This window comes from Bufo gargarizans, chromosome 2, assembly GCF_014858855.1.
Source record: "Bufo gargarizans isolate SCDJY-AF-19 chromosome 2, ASM1485885v1, whole genome shotgun sequence".
Lineage (NCBI taxonomy): Eukaryota > Metazoa > Chordata > Amphibia > Anura > Bufonidae > Bufo > Bufo gargarizans.
The window spans coordinates 509827020-509846614 of NC_058081.1; the positions used below are offsets into that span (position 1 = coordinate 509827020).

The 19595-nt window shown below is 43.2% G+C and overlaps 1 protein-coding gene across 1 annotated transcript in view; it reads left to right on the forward strand.

Moving 5' to 3' along the window:
- PRMT8 (protein arginine methyltransferase 8) overlaps nucleotides 1-18960 on the forward strand; it is a 285445-nt gene extending 266485 nt beyond the window's left edge. The window contains exons 9-10 of the mRNA XM_044277941.1: nucleotides 15356-15477; nucleotides 18811-18960. Of these exons, the coding sequence (XP_044133876.1) occupies nucleotides 15356-15477; nucleotides 18811-18894 (206 nt within the window). The 3' untranslated portion in view covers nucleotides 18895-18960. The remainder of the gene's footprint in view (nucleotides 1-15355; nucleotides 15478-18810) is intronic.
- Nucleotides 18961-19595: the final 635 nt, after the last annotated feature.

The window sequence follows — 19595 nt, forward strand, 5'->3', positions numbered from 1 at the left end:
ACAATATAGATAATTTGGTGCAAGTGTTTAGCAGTCATATTCCTTTGCCTTATGTTTCATAGGTTCTATATTAATCATTTTTTATTTTTGAGAGGAATAACTATGTTTGCAGCATAAAATAAACCCAGTTTATTTATACAAGAATCATTGGGTTTTAATAGAAATTGCATCAAAATTCAAAAACTAATTTAGGAATATATATTTCCATCTTGTGTAGCTGAATTTATCCATTAAATGTTCTTATAAACTTCGATTTCTCATGTCTAAATTTAGAGAAGGCTGTAGTGCAGTGATATGTTCAATTCACATGCATGTTTAAGTGATTTAAATCAAGCACCATTTCAATAATGTGATACCGAATGGGTTTCTACAGATAGGCTTTTGCTAGAAAAAGGTTTTCTGTTTCAATTTACAAGCTGTCACAATATTAGGAAAGAAACAGACATGGATATGTGGAAGCTTGTTTACTAAGACCCCTGTCAACGCCTCTGCCTAAAGTGCTAAATTAGATATTACCTGTCTCTGGAATACAGATCAGGGTTATTGTCCTTTCACAGAAGATGTACTTGGTGATAACAAAAAGTTTACTTTTCGTTAAAAAAAAAAAAGTAAGAAAGATTTATGGAATTTTGGTCAATATTTATTAGTATGTATTTTGGTACGGAAATGGGTATTGTGCTGAATTTGTAGAGCACTTTAGGCAGGATAATCATTTTATAAAGGGTTAATCTTCCAAACCAGCTCCATTCTTTTAACATTATCATATCCATATCTTTTTTAAGGTTTTTTAATAGCGTGTGGAAATTCTCTTTTAATAAGAGGTTTCTGTCTGGAGCTATTTCTGATCCTAAAAAGGTTATCGTTTTGTGATTCCATATGTAATTGAAATCTTTTTCAATCTTGGTTCTGGTGTCTTCTTTGATGTGGATCCCTAATATGTGAGATTTGTTTTGGTTTACTTTGTGGTAGGAAATTTTCCCAAATCTATCTAATTCTGTCTGAATTTCTCTAATGGACCCGAGTGGATCAGTCAATGTTAATATCATATCATCTGCGAATAAGTTTTATATGATTTGTTAGTTATTTTAATGCCTTTTATATTCGGATTCAATCTTATATGGGTTATCAGAGGTTCAATTGCAAGAATAAATATAGTTGGGGATAGTGGACACCCCTGTCTAGTTCCATTGCTGATAAGGAAGGTATCTGAGTATATGCCATTACATTGGACTCTTGCAGATGGGTTTTTGTATAATGCAAATATCGCTTTGATCATTGAGTCAGGGAAATTGTATTGAGAAGGGCCAGTTTGACATAATCCCATTGGATCCTATCGAACGCCTTCTCTGCGTCCAGGGAAAGAAGCAGAGAAGGTGCTTTTCTGGTTTTTGCCCAGAAAGCTAAATCAATGATCTTTCTAGTACCATCATATGGATGTCTATTTTTGGTAAAGCCTACTTGGTCTAAATCGACTAAAGACGGTACCAAATCTTTCAACCTGTATGCAAGAATTTTTTCGTATAGTTTAACTTCCGCATTTCTTAATGAAATTGGGCGGAAATTTCTTGGGCTGGTGGGCTCTTTACCTTGTTTAGGGAGTGTAATTATGTTGGCTGATAACATTTCTTGAGGGAATTCTCCTTGTTCCATTGCTTTGTTAAATGTTTTAGTTATATGTGAGAATAAGATGTCGTTGAAGATCTTATAGTATTCAGATGAAAATCCGTCTGGGCCAGGCGCTTTTCCTTGTTTTAAAGATCTGATTGCTAATTCTGTTTCTTTTTCAGAGATAGGAGGAGATTCAAGCGATTCTTTAATTTCTGGATTAATATTTGGAAGTTTGCACTCTTTTAGGTAATCGGTAATTTGTTCTTTAGTTGGTTGGTGTGTGTTTATATCCTTTTTTAAGTTGTAAAGTTTTTCATAATATTTAGCTATTGAGTTAGCTATTTCTACTGGATTAGTTATTTTTTTCTTTTGTAATCTCATCTATTAAGTGTTGTATTCTAAATTGAGTTCTAATATTTTTGGATTGTTTGGCCATTAGTTTTGTTGGTTTATTAAAGTCCCTGTAGTAATGTGCTTCTATTCTTTTTGATGTTTTTAGATGATTTTTTAGTAAAATGTTGTGAAGTTTCAATCTATTCTTAGTTGGGGCTTCTAGTGTGGGAAAAGAGTTGTCTGATTTGTGGTTTTTTTCTCCAGGTATTCTAGTTCTTTTAATGTGTTTGTGATCTCTCTTTTGTGAGACTTATTGAATCTGGCCGTTTGCTGAATTATTATTCCTCTTGAAAAGGCTTTGTGAGCTCTCCAAATCATAATGGGGTCAGAATGTGAGGAGGAATTGAATTCAAAGAATTCTTTTAAGTTTTTCCTTATTACTTGGTTTGTTTATTCATTGTTGAGTATGAATATATTATTTTTCCATGAGTAGGATGTGGGGGATGGTGTTGTAGTTTTAATTTTTAGCAATACTGGTGCATGGTCTAACCAAGATATGTTGTTTATGGTACTCGATATGATATGATTGAATGTATCAGCTTTAGCTAAGAACATATCGATTCTTGCGTATGAATTTTGGCATTATGAATAGTGCGTGTAGTCTTTTTCAGTGGCATTTAAGCATCTCCATATGTCATATAGTTCTTTGTCTTTTAGCCAGTTATCTATTAAGACTCTGTTTTTATTTTTCCCACTGCTTGTATCCAAGATTGGGTCGTGTATTGCGTTGAAATCGCCTCCCAACAAGAGAACACCTTTAGATAACTTGTCTATTTTTTTGCGTAGTTTGTTCAAGAATTTTATTTGCCTAGTATTGGGGGCATAGACGTTCACAAGCATGTATATGGTATTATTTATTTTGCAGTTTAGGATGATGAATCTTCCTTCATTGCTTTTTGTTATTTTTTCTGCTTGGAAAGTTATCGTATCCTTAATAAGGATAGATACACCTGCCTTTTGGTTGCTGCATTGGCATAGAAAGTTTTTGAATAGCCTTTAATTTTTATTTGTGGGTTGTCACCTTCTTTGTAGTGTGTTTCTTGGATAAAAGCTATGTTTGGTTTGAGTTTTTGTATGTCATGTTTCAGGTATGTTCTCTTTTGAGGACTATTTAGGCCTCTTATGTCATAACTAAGCAATGACACCGTCATTCCGCTTTCCTGTATCTAGTAGAGACAAGAAGGTGGAATATTCTTAGTGATTGTGTTGAATGAGGATGTAGAATATGTCAGGAGGAAGTCACTTATGTTTGTAGTCTTCCTTGTTTCTGCGAGCGCGGAGGGTTTTTCAAGGTATGAAGTGATATGAGGACAAGACTTGATTATATCTAGAGTTGAGCGAACACCTGGATGTTCGGGTTCGAGAAGTTCGGCCGAACTTCCCGGAAATGTTCGGATTCGGGATCCGAACCCGACCCGAACTTCGTCCCGAACCCGAACCCCATTGAAGTCAATGAGGACCCGAACTTTTCGGCACTAAAAAGGCTGTAAAACAGCCCAGGAAAGGGCTAGAGGGCTGCAAAAGGCAGCAACATGTAGGTAAATCCCCTGCAAACAAATGTGGATAGGGAAATGAATAAAAATAAAAATAAAATAAATAAAAATTAACCAATATCAATTGGAGAGAGGTCCCATAGCAGAGAATCTGGCTTCACGTCACCCACCACTGTAACAGTCCATTGTCATATATTTAGGCCCCGGCACCCAGGCAGAGGAGAGAGGTCCCATAACAGAGAATCTGGCTTCATGTCAGCAGAGAATCAGTCTTCATGTCATAGCAGAGAATCAGGCTTCACGTCACCCACCACTGGAACAGTCCATTGTCAGATATTTAGGCCCCGGCATCCAGGCAGAGGAGAGAGGTCCCGTAACAGAGAATATGGCTTCATGTCAGCAGAGAATCAGTCTTCATGTCATAGCAGAGAATCATGCTTTACGTCATCCAACACTGGAACAGTCCATTGTCAGATATTTAGGCCCAGGCACCCAGGCAGAGGAGAGAGGTCCCATAACAGAGAATCTGGCTTCATGTCAGCAGAGAATCAATCTTCATGTCATAGCAGAGAATCATGCTTCACGTCACCCAACACTGGAACAGTCCATTGTCAGATATTTAGGCCCAGGCACCCAGGCAGAGGAGAGAGGTCCCGTAACAGAGAATCTGGCTTCATGTCAGCAGAGAATCAATCTTCATGTCATAGCAGAGAATCATGCTTCACGTCACCCAACACTGGAACAATTCATTGTCAGATATTTAGGCCCCGGCATCCAGGCAGAGGAGAGAGGTCCCGTAACAGAGACTAAGGCTTCATGTCAGCAGAGAATCAATCTTCATATCATAGCAGAGAATCATGCTTCACGTCACCCAACACTGGAACAGTCCATTGTCAGATATTTAGGTCCCGACACCCAGGCAAAGGAGAGAGGTCCCATAACAGAGAATCTGGTTTCATGTCAGCAGAGAATCAGTCTTCATGTCATAGCAGAGAATCATGCTTCACGTCACCCACCACTGGAACAGTCCATTGTCAGATATTTAGGCCCCGGCATCCAGACAGAGGAGAGAGGTCCCGTAACAGAGAATATGGCTTCATGTCAGCAGAGAATCAATCTTCATGTCATAGCAGAGAATCATGCTTCACGTCACCCAACACTGGAACAGTCCATTGTCAGATATTTAGGCCCAGGCACCCAGGCAGAGGAGAGAGGTCCCGTAACAGAGAATCTGGCTTCATGTCAGCAGAGAATCAGTCTTCATGTCATATCAGAGAATCAGAATATACTTGTATAAACCACGGCACTCGATATATATTGCAAAATTAGATTCTTTTATTTATTGTCCATCCCAAATGGATCTTTTTGTAAATACACTGGCCAGTGTATTTACAAAAAGATCCATTTGGGATGGACAATAAATAAAAGAATCTAATTTTGCAATATATCGAGTGCCGTGGTTTATACAAGTATATTCTGACTGACCTCTTCCGCTGAGCACCGACTACCACAAACCAGGAGTGCCATCCACTACAATCACTATATCAGAGAATCATGCTTCACGTCACCCAACACTGGAACAGTCCATTGTCAGATATTTAGGCCCAGGCACCCAGGCAGAGGAGAGAGGTCCCGTAACAGAGAATCTGGCTTCATGTCAGCAGAGAATCAGTCTTCATGTCATAGCAGAGAATCAGGCTTCACGTCACCCAACACTGGAACAGTCCATTGTCGGATATTTAGGCCCAGGCACCCAGGCAGAGGAGAGAGGTCCCGTAACAGAGAATCTGGCTTCATGTCAGCAGAGAATCAGTCTTCATGTCATAGCAGAGAATCATGCTTCACGTCACCCAACATTGGAACAGTCCATTGTCATATATTTAGGCCCAGGCACCCAGACAGAGGAGAGGTTCATTCAACTTTGGGTTGCCCCGCAATATAATGGTAAAATGAAAATACAAATAGGATTGAATGAGTAAGTGCCCTGGAGTACAATAATATATGGTTAAGGGGAGGTAGTTAATGTCTAATCTGCACAAAGGATGGACAGGTCCTGTGAAATCCATGCCTGGTTCATTTTTATGAACGTCAGCTTGTCCACATTGGCTGTAGACAGGCGGCTGCGTTTGTCTGTAATGACGCCCCCTGGCGTGCTGAATACTCGTTCAGACAAAACGCTGGCCGCCGGGCAGGCCAGCACCTCCAAGGCATAAAAGGCTAGCTCTGGCCACATGGACAATTTAGAGACCCAGAAGTTGAATGGGGCCGAAACATCAGTCAGTACGTGGAGGGGTGTGCACACGTACTGTTCCACCATGTTAGTGAAATGTTGCCTCCTGCTAACACGTTGCGTATCAGGTGGTGGTGCAGTTAGCTGTGGCGTGTTGACAAAACTTTTCCACATCTCTGCCATGCTAACCCTGCCCTCAGAGGAGCTGGCCGTGACACAGCTGCCTTGGCGACCTCTTGCTCCTCCTCTGCCTTGGCCTTGGGCTTCCACTTGTTCCCCTGTGACATTTTGGAATGCTCTCAGTAGCGCATCTACCAACATGCGCTTGTACACGCACATCTTCCTATCACGCTCCAGTGCAGGAAGTAAGGTGGGCACATTGTCTTTGTACCATGGATCCAGCAGGGTGGCAACCCAGTAGTCCGCACACGTTAAAATGTGGGCAACTCTGCTGTCGTTGCGCAGGCACTGCAGCATGTAGTCGCTCATGTGTGCCAGGCTGCCCAGAGGTAAGGACAAGCTGTCCTCTGTGGGAGGCGTATCATCATCGTCCTGCCTTTCCCCCCAGCCACGCACCAGTGATGGGCCCGAGCTGCGTTGGGTGCCACACTGCTGTGACCATGCTTCATCCTCATCCTCCTCCACCTCCTCCTCATCCTCGTCCTCCAGTAGTGGGCCCTGGCTGGCCACATTTGTACCTGGCCTCTGCTGTGGCAAAAAGTCACTTCTAAGAGACTGGCCCGAAAGTGCTAAAAATGACCCCTCTTCCTCCTCCTCCTGGGCCACCTCCTCTTCCATCATCGCCCTAAGTGTTTTCTCAAGGAGACATAGAAGTGGTATTGTAACGCTGATAACGGCGTCATCGCCACTGGCCATGTTGGTGAAGTACTCGAAACAGCGCAACGGGACACACAGGTCTCGCATGGAGGCCCAGTCATTGGTGGTGAAGTGGTGCTGTTCCGCAGTGCGACTGACCCGTGCGTGCTGCAGCTGAAACTCCACTATGGCCTGCTGCTGCTCGCACAGTCTGTCCAGCATGTGCAAGGTGGAGTTCCACCTAGTGGGCACGTCGCATATGAGGCGGTGAGCGGGAAGGCCGAAGTTACGCTGTAGCGCATACAGGTGAGCAGCGGCAGGATGTGAACGCCGGAAGCGCGAAAAGACGGCCCGCACTTAATGCAGCAGCTCTGACATGTCGGGGTAGTTGTGAATAAACTTCTGCACCACCAAATTCAGCACATGCACCAGGCAAGGGATGTGCGTCAAACCGGCTATTCCCAGAGCTGCAACGAGATTTCGCCCATTATCGCACACCACCAGGCCGGGCTTGAGGCTCACCGGCAGCAACCACTCGTCGGTCTGTTGTTCTATACCCCGCCACAACTCCTGTGCGGTGTGGAGCCTGTCCCCCAAACATATGAGTTTCAGAATGGCCTGCTGACGTTTACCCCGGGCTGTGCTGAAGTTGGTGGTGAAGGTGTGTGGCTGACTGGATGAGCAGGTGGAAGAAGAGGAGGAGGAAGCTGAGTAGGAGGAGGTGGCAACAGGAGGCAAAGAATGTTGCCCTGCGATCCTTGGCGGCGGAAGGACGTGCGCCAAACAGCCCTCCGCCTGGGGCCCAGCTGCCACTACATTTACCCAGTGTGCAGTTAGGGAGATATAGCGTCCCTGGCCGTGCTTACTGGTCCACGTATCTGTGGTTAGGTGGACCTTGCCACAGATGGCGTTGCGCAGTGCACACTTGATTTTATCGGATACTTGGTTGTGCAGGGAAGGCACGGCTCTCTTGGAGAAGTAGTGCCGGCTGGGAACAACATACTGTGGGACAGCAAGCGACATGAGCTGTTTGAAGCTGTCTGTGTCCACCAGCCTAAGTGACAGCATTTCATAGGCCAGTAGTTTAGAAATCCTGGCATTCAGGGCCAGGGATCGAGGGTGGCTAGGTGGGAATTTACGCTTTCTCTCAAATGTTTGTGAGATGAAGAGCTGAACGCTGGCGTGTGACATGGTTGGGATGCTTGGTGACGCAGGTGGTGGTGTTGGTGGTACATCCCATGTTTGCTGGGCGGCAGGTGCCAACGTTCCTCCAGAGGCGGAGGAAGAGGCCGAGGCGGGGGCAGAAGCAGAAGAGGCCGAGGTGGCAGCAGCAGAAGAGGTAGCAGGGGGAGCCTGAGTGACCTCCTTGTTTTTAAGGTGTTTACTCCACTGCAGTTCATGCTTTGCATGCAGGTGCCTGGTCATGCAGGTTGTGCTAAGGTTCAGAACATTAATGCCTCGCTTCAGGCTCTGATGGCACAGCGTGCAAACCACTCGGGTCTTGTCGTCAGCACATTGTTTGAAGAAGTGCCATGCCAGGGAACTCCTTGAAGCTGCCTTTGGGGTGCTCGGTCCCAGATGGCGGCGGTCAGTAGCAGGCGGAGTCTCTTGGCGGCGGGTGTTCTGCTTTTGCCCACTGCTCCCTCTTTTGCTACGCTGTTGGCTCGGTCTCACCACTGCCTCTTCCTCCGAACTGTGAAAGTCAGTGGCACGACCTTCATTCCATGTGGGGTCTAGGACCTCATCGTCCCCTGCATCGTCTTCCACCCAGTCTTGATCCCTGGCCTCCTGTTCAGTCTGCACACTGCAGAAAGACGCAGCAGTTGGCACCTGTGTTTCGTCATCATCAGAGACGTGCTGAGGTGGTATTCCCATGTCCTCATCATCAGGAAACATAAGTGGTTGTGCGTCAGTGCATTCTTTGTCTTCCACCGCTGGGGAAGGGCTAGGTGGATGCCCTTGGGAAACCCTGCCAGCGGAGTCTTCAAACAGCATAAGAGACTGCTGCATAACTTGAGGCTCAGACAGTTTCCCTGGTATGCATGGGGGTGATGTGACAGACTGATGGGCTTGGTTTTTAGGCGCCATCTGTGCGCTTTCTGCAGAAGACTGGGTGTGAGATAATGTGAACGTGCTGGATCCACTGTCGGCCACCCAATTGACTAATGCCTGTACCTGCTCAGGCCTTACCATCCTTAGAACGGCATTGGGCCCCACCAAATATCGCTGTAAATTATGGCGGCTACTGGGACCTGAGGTAGTTGGTACACTAGGACGTGTGGCTGTGGCAGAATGGCCACGTCCTCTCCCAGCACCAGAGGGTCCACTAACACCACCACGACCATGTCCACGTCCCTTACTAGATGTTTTCCTCATTGTTACCGTTCACCACAATAACAAAAATATTATTTGGCCCAATGTATTGAATTCAAATTCAGGCCTTTTTTTACAGACACCTAACACTATCTGGCTATCTATTTAGGTACCGTATTACACTGATAAAGGCACAGCAGTAACGACAGATTTAGCTGAATATAAATTTGAGGCCTAGTATTTAGGCGCTGGATGACAGGTATACGTTTACAGACAGAATTAGACTTGGAATTGCACAGTAGCATGTGTGTGAAGTTATTGAGAATGACCCTATCTGCACCTTAAATCTTATGTACCCTTTTAGGGATAGATTTAAAGTAGGCCTGATAAAGCAGAAACCACTAATTTAGAGAATTGCAAAATTGGGAATTGTATTTCAACCCAGAACAAAAACTGTGCTTTGACAGACACTAAATAACTTGACCAGCCACAGCAATAATGACAGATTTAGATGAATATAAATTTGAGGCCTATTATTTAGGCGCTGGGTGACAGGTATACGTTTACAGACAGAATTAGACTTGGAATTGCACAGTAGCGTGTGTGTGAAGTTATTGAGAATGACCCTATCTGCACCTTGAATCTTATATACCCTTTAAGGGATAGATTTAAAGTAGGCCTGATACAGCAGAAACCACTAATTTAGAGAATTGCTAAATTGGGAATTGTATTTCAACCCAGAACAAAAACTGTGCTTTGACGGACACTAAATAACTTGACCAGCCACAGCAATAAAGACAGATTTAGATTAATATAAATTTGAGGCCTATTATATAGGCGCTGGGTGACAGGTATACGTTTACAGACAGAATAAGACTTGGAATTGCACAGTAGCGTGTGTGTGAAGTTATTGAGAATGACCCTATCTGCACCTTGAATCTTATATACCCTTTTAGGGATAGATTTAAAGTAGGCCTGATACAGCAGAAACCACTAATTTAGAGAATTGCAAAATTGGGAATTGTATTTCAACCCAGAACAAAAACTGTGCTTTGACGGACACTAAATAACTTGACCAGCCACAGCAATAAAGGCAGATTTAGATGAATATAAATTTGAGGCCTATTATTTAGGCGCTGGGTGACTGGTATACGTTTACACACAGATTCAGACTTGGAATTGCACAGTAGCGTGTGTGTGGAGTTATTGAGAATGACCCTATCTGCACCTTGAATCTTATATACCCTTTTAATGAATAGATTTAAAGTAGCCCTGATACAGCAGAAACCACTAATTTAGGAAATTGCTAAGTTGGGAATTGTATTTCAACCCTGAACAAAAATATATCCTTTGCCAGACAGCAGACAGTATTACAATTGGCTGGCCACAGCTGAAACACCAGATTTAGGGTACTGCTATTTTGGCAATTGTATTTCACCCCTCAATAAAATAGCAAGCACAGCCAAGCCCCTGATGTAGGATATAGCCAAAAAATAACCACACTATTGATGGTTAAATGCACTTTGTGACAGCTTACCCCTGATGTGGGATATAGCCCAAAAATAACCACACTATTGATGGTTAAATGCACTTGGTGACAGCTTGCCCCTGATGTAGGATATAGCTAAAAAATAACCACACTATTGATGGTTAAATGCACTTGGTGACAGCTTGACCCTGATGTAGGATATAGCCAAAAAATAACCACACTATTGATGGTTAAATGCACTTGGTGACAGCTTGAACCTGATGTAGGATATAGCCCAAAAAAAAACACTATTGATGGTTAAATGCACTTGGTGACAGCTTGACCCTGATGTAGGATATAGCCAAAAAATAACCACACTATTGATGGTTAAATGCACTTGGTGACAGCTTGCCCATATGTAGGATATAGCCAAAAAATAACCACACTATTGATGGTTAAATGCACTTGGTGACAGCTTGCCCCATATGTAGGATATAGCCAAAAAATAGCCACACTATTGAGGGTTAAATGCACTTGGTGACAGCTTGCCCCATATGTAGGATATAGCCAAAAAATAACCACACTATTGATGGTTAAATGCACATGGTGACAGCTTGACCCTGATGTAGGATATAGCCAAAAAATAACCACACTATTGAGGGTTAAATGCACTTGGTGACAGCTTGCCCCATATGTAGGATATAGCCAAAAAATAACCACACTATTGATGGTTAAATGCACTTGGTGACAGCTTGACCCTGATGTAGGATATAGCCAAAAAATAACCACACTATTGATGGTTAAATGGACTTGGTGGCAGCTTGTGCTGGCGCACCACAAGACACAAAATGGCGGCCGATTACCCCAGAAAAAAGTGAATGAAAAACGCTCTGGGCAGCCTAAAAACAGTGAGTAATTGAATAGCAGCAGTTCAATCATCCACAGCTGTAGATCGATCACTGAATTAAGTCTTTTGGAGGAGTTAATCACTGCCTAATCTTGCCCTAACATCGCAGCTGCAACCTCTCCCTACACTGATCAGAGCAGAGTGACATGCGGCGCTACGTGACTCCAGCTTAAATAGAGGCTGGGTCACATGCTGCACTGGCCAATCACAGCCATGCCAATAGTAGGCATGGCTGTGACGGCCTCTTGGGGCAAGTTGTATGACGCTTGTTGATTGGCTGCTTTGAAGCCTTTTTCAAAAAGCGCCAAGAAAGCGACAAACACCGAACCCGAACCCGGACTTTTACTAAAATGTTCGGGTTCGGGTCCGTGTCACGGACACCCCAAAATTCGGTACGAACCCGGACTATACAGTTCGGGTTCGCTCATCCCTAATTATATTCTTTTTTCTGGATGATCTGTGCGTGGGCAATTTACACCTGTGTGTATATATAGGTTATACTTTACATAAGAGTACAACATATGACAAGAGCCGATCAAACCCAGCCTAAACAGTAAATAGCCTTACAATCTATCAGATTCTAAAAGTATTTGGTTCAACAAAGGTAAAGAAAAGGTAATAGGTAAGAGGTCTAAGATGCGTAAGCGCCAATGTGGCAATCCAGATACAAAATAAAAATGGATTACCCCAAGAGGGCTCACTATAGTGACAGAAAAAAATAGGAATTTATAGGAGTTATAGAAGAGTAGCCTTCGCTACACAATTGGGGTCAATTGTAGGAAAGGGAAAGGAAAAAAAAGTAAGTACACTTGGAGTCTTGGTGATACATATACTCTAGTGTATACTGCAATAACTGTAAATATTGTCAACATGTTTTAAACTACTGGAGAGAGACACTGAGTGGTTTCCTCAGCGCGGTTTCATCTCTTCAGCGCGGTTCATCGTTTCTTCAGCGCGGTCTTTCTCTTTTTGATGGTCTTTCAGGGGGACGGTCTTCTGGTTTGGGCGAAATGTCCCATTTATTCAATAGTTCCAGGCCTTGTTCTGTGGACGTGATTATCCTTTTTGTTCCTCCATCCAGGATCAATAGCTTTACAGGGAAGCCCTATCTGTAGGGTATATTATGTTTGCGTAAAGTATTAGTTACTGTTTGGTATTTTTCCCTCTGTTGGATTGTGAATTGTGATAAGTCTGTATAGACTTGTATATTTTTGAATTCCTCTGGGAGTTGTTTGCATTTTCTGAATTCTTGATTGAACTTTTCTTTGATTTTGTAAAAATGTATTCTGGCAATAGTGTCTCTTGGGATTTAAGGGTCCAATCCTCTTGGTTTGGGTAAACGGTGGGCTCTGTCTATTTCAAAGTCTTGTGAGGAGCAATCTGGTAGAACTAGTCCCAGTAATTTTTGTAAAAATTGTGTTAGTTCCAAGGGCAAAACGGTTTCTGGGATGCCCCTGAATTTCAGGTTTTCTTCTATTTCTATCTTCTAGATCAACAATTTTAAGTTGTAAACTTTCAATTTCATCTGAGTTGCAATTAATGGTGTCAGCGATCTCGTTATGCGACTTGCAGATCTGATCTATTTTGTTCTCTATGTGTGTTCTCTATATTTTCCCGTTTCGAGCTGGTTGACAAGAAGACATTGCTTATCTCTTTTGTAAAGGACTTGTGTAGCAATAATATTGTCTCTTTTATGAAGGATTCAGACGCAGCTTTGTCAGTGGCGATGATGGAATTCAGGTCTATCCACTGATTGGGTTCAGGTGTAGTTTTGACCTGTTCTGATTGATGTGTCTGATTTTCCTCATTTAAGGAGTCACTGAATGATTTTTTCCTTGCTCTCTGTTTTTGAGGACTCTCCGTGTCTGAGGAGTTGTCTGAGAAATTATCATTCTCAGTATTGTCTTCTTGTTCCTCATTTCCCACAATTTTGTTGTTAATAGTTTTGAGGCTTTTGGTTTTGGGACATTTTGTCTTTTTTTTTGCGAGCTTTGCATGTTGTATATGTCTGGGAAATCTTCTCCCAGATAATCTTTGGAATGATAGGATTTTTTTTATGAGGTTTGCCAAACTTCAGAGTTGTTTATTCCTCTGGTGCGATAAGGATGGTTGTGTTTCTGTTGCATCTCACTGAGGAAGTTAGGGATCTGTAGTGTGTAATTATAACAGAATTACTTTTAGTTCTGTGTAGTGTAGCAGGTTGGTATTTCTCTTGCTACTAAGGAAGTGCCTTCTATATCAGAGGCAATATCTCTGATGCAGCTTGTAAAGCAGTGTACCCCGCTTTTAATAATACCCCGCAGTCCTACCAGGTTACTTGCTGTGGTTGTTGTGCACTCGGTCGCTGGGTCTTGGTGGGTTAATATATGCGATTCCACTCCTGGTAATACTGTCTTCAGGACTGTGCGTCTACTTTCATTTTTCTGCTAACATAGATCTTTGTGCGGGCTTTCTCTGTTTTCGATCACACTGCTGTCAGCTTGTGTTCCGGAGGCTTGGGCACCTCTGCTGTTGCTTCAATGTTCTGTTCCCCTTCTTTTACTTTACTCTCTCGGCTACTTGCAGTAATCGTGACTGCTGCTGCGCTGTTATCCGCCGCGAGGATCGTTTCTTGTTGCGCTCCTCTCGTTTTGCTTGGGAAGTCTGTGTCCCTCTGTTTGCAACTTCTATTCGCTGTGTTCCTATTATGGCGCTGTCTGTATCTTGAGGCTCGCACAAGATGCCGCTCCCGTCTCTTCCTGTGCTGACTCCGCCCCTTTTGTGATGCGTTATTTCGCGCCTCTCTCTCCTAGTGCCGCGGCTTTGCTTTAGAAGTTGTAATATGTCCTTTACCGGATTCTTTCCGGCATGTAGTTCATCCAGAATGTAGCTCTAGTATCCGGATCGTTTCCTTGGGCGAACTTCGCTTGTCTGACAATTATGAGTTGCTTTATTTTGTAGCTTTAGCAGATATACACCAGGAGCTGTCACTAGCTGCTTCTTCTCTGCATGGGTTCCAAGCTCCGCGCCCGAGGTCAATATTTATTAATAGGATTGTCTATCTATCTATTTATCTACGGTATTTAATATATCTATCATGAGCCCCCAAGGAGCCGATGTAGAGGATTTGAGCGATAGTAGCCCTGATGTGTCACGGTGTACTCCCTCAGGCCATCTCTCCCTGAGGTTTGGTGCAATAAAAAGTAGTTTGAAGAATCAGACCATAAGTAAATGTATAATAGTCTCTCTTTACTTAGTGCAAAATATAACATGTGGCACATCCAGGAGTATGAAGTACAAAGTGCAGATTCTGGCACCAGATGGGGAGGTATGGTGGCAGGTTGGATGGCAATCGGTTGGCATTAGCAAGCACTTGTGGATATAGGTGTCCACTGTAATACAGGCTTAATGTTATTCTGACCTAGTGATGGTTTAGGTAGATGGTGGTGTCTAAGCTATTGTCCTTCACCTTACAGCTGTAAAGCTGTATTTTACTGATCACTCTGCTGACTTGTCTCAAATGTTTTCTTGAGACAGGATTAAATTGTTCTCACAGGAGAAGAATCTCTGCTTCCTGAATTTCTCCTCACAGGGGAATAGGAGATTGGAAGCTCTGACATGTACTTCCTCACTCCCCCATTATCTGAAATGGAACTCCCCTCTCATTTCCTCCCTTTGTCAATACTGGAACTCCCTCTTCTGGCAGGAAGCAGGACCATCCCACTCCTACCAAGAAGGAAGGAAGAGGGTGGTTAGCCATGTTCCTAAAAAAGCTTTGCCAACCATTCCTGACTAGTGGATATGGCCAAATAACATAACAATACAATACATTAACTGTATACAATATATGTATATCTATCCAATTAAAATACAAAAATAGGCAAAATCCCCAAATAAAGTGAAAGAACCTTCTTTATTCACCCATATACAACTTTTTATCCCAGAACAATGAGGCTTTTCTCTGCTTCGTACCTGTGACTGCTATAGGGAGTCAGTTGGGTACTAGCCAGACTTATGGGGCTCCACCAACCTAAATTAAGCCCTGCGATTCTACAAAATGACAATCACATCACATTTTTTGCTTGCAATATTAACAGAATTATGAATATTTTCATGATTGTTTTTTATTGTTTTATCTTCTTCCACAGCTCCAGATGCTCCATATACACACTGGAAGCAAACTGTCTTTTACTTGGAAGATTACCTAACTGTACGGAGAGGAGAAGAACTATATGGTACTATATCTATGAAACCTAATGCTAACAACATTGTAAGTTGTGTTTGTTTCCATCTACCAGTATTTCTAAAGTAAAAGAGTATGTACCAGAAAACAACCATTGTAGCTGTCATTGGGCATATAGAGTAGATAAAGGTTTTGACAATGCATCATCAGATTGTGGTTCTTTGGTCCATCAAAATTATTGAGGGCCACCCTCCATTTATACAGAACATGACCACTTTTAATTGCATTATGATCTACAATGTATTTTGTCATCACTGTACACACAGAGAAGATCATTGATAAGGGCTAATAGGTTATTTTTGTGTCACAAATAGACCCTTGTGATAAGTGATTGGATCCAAAGTCAATTCCACACAGGTTTCTCCTCTGAAGGACACTTAGGGACCTATGATCACGTTACAGCTTAGGCCCACAGGAAGGTCCTCTGTTTCGTCAGTCTGACCCCGATCCCATGTTCTTTTCTCATAGTCGGTGGGAACCTAGGCAGGTCTCCATATCTCCATAGCACAAAATAAAGGAACCTGCCATGTTTCTCTCAAGGTTCAATAAAAGTGGGGGATGAAAGTTTCACCAAGCTCCAGAACCTTCTTTTCCAAGGTTATAATAGCATTAACCATTTTGATTTCTTCTATCTATGCCCCAGTTTTGAAGCTGCATTGCTCCCGGTCTTAGCTGTCAGTGCAAAAATAGGAATGATCACCTGAAAAGAATGCCGTTACTGATCAGTATGCAGGATGCAGAGAGCGCGGCTGCTGGCATTGTCTCTCTCCTATTGAGCTTCCTCTACTAATGCCAACACACCTCATTTGTCACGCTAATCTCTAACAAGAAGGAAGGATGTTATCTTTAAAGCATTTATATTTGCTGACTGTCAGCTGAAAGAGATGTTCCTGTACACAGGATAAAGCAGTCTAGTAATATCAATTTATAATATAAAGACATTAACCATAGACTTACAGCTTTGATTCGCCCTGCAGGAAATCCATTGGTAATACAAGACAATGCTGCAATATTAAAATGTGCTTAGTTCAAAAATATGAAAGATCTTAGCCATCAACATTGCAGAGGAATTGCAGGAGATTTAGGAATAGCAGCATATGATGTGCTGAGGGCCATCTGGTCAGTAAGCCACCAACGTTCACACAGTGATGGAATTTCCTAGGGATTTCTCCTCATTTAGTATGGTTATGACATTGCTTCTAATGATATATCAAGTTGATTCCTTTAAATGTGTGTCTGAGATTAGAAATATGGTCTGTTTTTTTTCAAGAACCAGCTTGTATGCTCATGACAAGTGTGTAGCATTGCAACCCCATTCACTTGAGCATCTTCCAGTCTAAAATGGTCCATATCATGAAACGCTCATGTAATGAGCTGTACTTTACATTAATCTTCCCAGTGCCATCAGCTCCCCCCAGTGCCATCTGTCCTCTGTGCCATCAGCTTTATGTGCCTTCAGCTCTATGTGCCATCAGCTCCCCCATGCCATAAGCCCCTCAGTGCCATCAGCTCCCCCCAGTGCCATCACCCCTCATGCCAACAATCCTCTGTGCCATCAGCTCCCCCGTGCCATCAGCTCCCCCTAGTGCCATCAGCTCCCCCAGTGCCATCAGCTCCCCCAGTGCCATCACCCCCACGTGCCATCAATCCTCTGTGCCATAAGCTCCCCCAGTGCCATCACCCCCATGTGCTATCAATCTTCTGTGCCACCAGTCCCCCAGTGCCATCAATCCTCTGTTCCATCAGCTCTATGTACCATCAGCTGCCCCCGGTGGCATCAGCTCCCCCCCGTGTCATCAGTCCTCTGTGCCATCATCCCTTCTGATGCCAGCGTGCCCTCAGCTCCCCCAGTGCCACCATCTCCACTCCTAATCTCCAGCAGCCCTTCAATACGCTGCTCCACAACTCCTCTATCTTCTTCTCTGCACGCTGCACTGTCGTCCTGACGTGTCAGGATCCAGTGCAGCGCGCGGCCCGGCGGGTGACCGAGGAGCAGTGAGTAATAGCAAGCACTTCACTCCCGCTCCGTGGTCACATGACACAAACAAATCCTTGATGCAAAAATTTTGCATTGAGGATTTTTTTGTGTCGAATTACTCGATTCAATCGAGTAATCGTTTCAGCCCTATTGCTCACCTTTCTTCAGATCCGTTGTTAAAAGAGCTGGTGGTGATAGTGTGAGCGCCACTTCTACTTCAAAATTACCTGCATATCGTCTCTGTTGTAGAGGCGGCTCAGTGTAATTATGGCTGCTCGTCCCACTCAAACTAATGCGATAAGCAGTTGTAAATACACCGCGCAGCCACTGCAAATAAGATGGTGCACAGGCAATTTTGAAGCAGAAGTAGTACTTGCACTAGTGCCGCTACAACTTCAAACAGCTGATCAGAGTGCCGGGAGTTGGACCCCCACCAATCTGATATTGATTACCTATACTGAGGATAGGTCATCAGTATCTTTACACCTCACAACCCCTTTAATGTGCACAAGATAAAAGTTTGCCATACATATTAGATACAAGTTGGCTGAACCCACCAATTTTGATGGTATTCGTCAACCATCTAAAGAAGATTTCAGGGAAAAGGGAAACATGTTGGATTTCAGCATTCTTGGATTTTTAGAAATCTTGGCTTTTCTTTTGTTTTTAGGGGAGATTTCTGGCATCAGCTTTCTCCCCACTATCTCAGCACATATCTGCTTGGCTCAGCCAAGAATATATGTGTCGGCCAAAAAAACATATAGGGGGTGCAAATGTAGCAGTTGAACATAGGCCTGAGATCCTGAAGGAGGCCAAATACCTCTCCGCCACATAAGTAGACACTAGTATAATAAAAGGCACATGGTAAATACAGGCCTTATTATAGATTTTGAATTGGGGCCAAGATTATTCAAGTTAGGCATCTGGCCCATGTCAAACTATGGACACCGTATTATCTGAACAACACAGATCTGTAATCCTTGTATTTGAGGTCTGTGCCTAATACATACTTGCCAACTCTCCCGGAAAGTCCAGGAGGCTCCTTGAGATAGAATAAACTTCCCAGAATTCCGATAGACTTGGCAAATTCCATCCCAACATCTCCTGGAGATTAGTCCCAAGTTGCGTGTGGTGCCAGGGGTGTGTCATCGGTTACAGCCCTGCCATGCAAATACAGAGTAAGGGGTAGGTGCAATGGCACAAAAAAGGGTCTGACCCAAAAGAAAGGGGGTGAGGCTTGGGGAAAAGGTCTACACATGCCACACACCCAATTCTCAGCAAGTAAGCCTAATATGTATAATATCAACTATTCACGGATGCAGTTGTGGCAGCTACATGGTTAAATACAATTGCTTAACTAGTATCTTTGCTATTCATTACAGCGTGATCTCGATTTCACAGTAGAACTGGATTTCAAAGGCCAGCTATGTGAAGCTTCAATATCTCATGATTATAAAATGCGTTAGAACAAGAGCCTGAATCTCATTAATCCTCTACCTGCCATACTTGAAGCCACCGGTACTTCTGAAGAAAGAAATCGGACACTGAAGTCAGTTCAGCTTCACGACGAGAAGAGGCGAATAAAAAAAAAAAAAATGTGATGAATTTTTCATGTTGTTGGAAGTAACTAATAAATGAAATGAGCAAATCTTCTGTGTTTATCGGTTAATTGTAAGGTGGCGACGATGGCGACACTTGTAATTTTACAGTGCATGATAATGAGATTGCTGATTGTACTATGGCAATAAAGTGATGTGTGCTATGAAATGTCTAAGGTCTAATTGGGGGATAAAACAAATGGGTGTTAGCACTGCATTTATTGCTTCATTCATGATAAATGTGTAATGAGCGGCCTGCAGTACGTATTTTAGGAACTGCGGGATGATATAAAAAAAAGCATCTAGTGATAAGACTTCATACATCATGTCTCTGTGGCTGAATGCAATTTAATACCGATCCTTCAAAGGAAAACTATACCCATTATTCATACATGGATTTGACTACTTTCAGTTTGGATCACTCCTGCCTGTAGTAGGAGAGGTCAATTTAACGACAGTAGGTTAGGGTACTATACTGACCTTTAGGCTGGGTTCACACGGGCGTTGCGGGTGACGTGCAGGAAAAGATGCGGGTGCGTTGCAGGAAAATTCGTGATTTTTCCCCACGA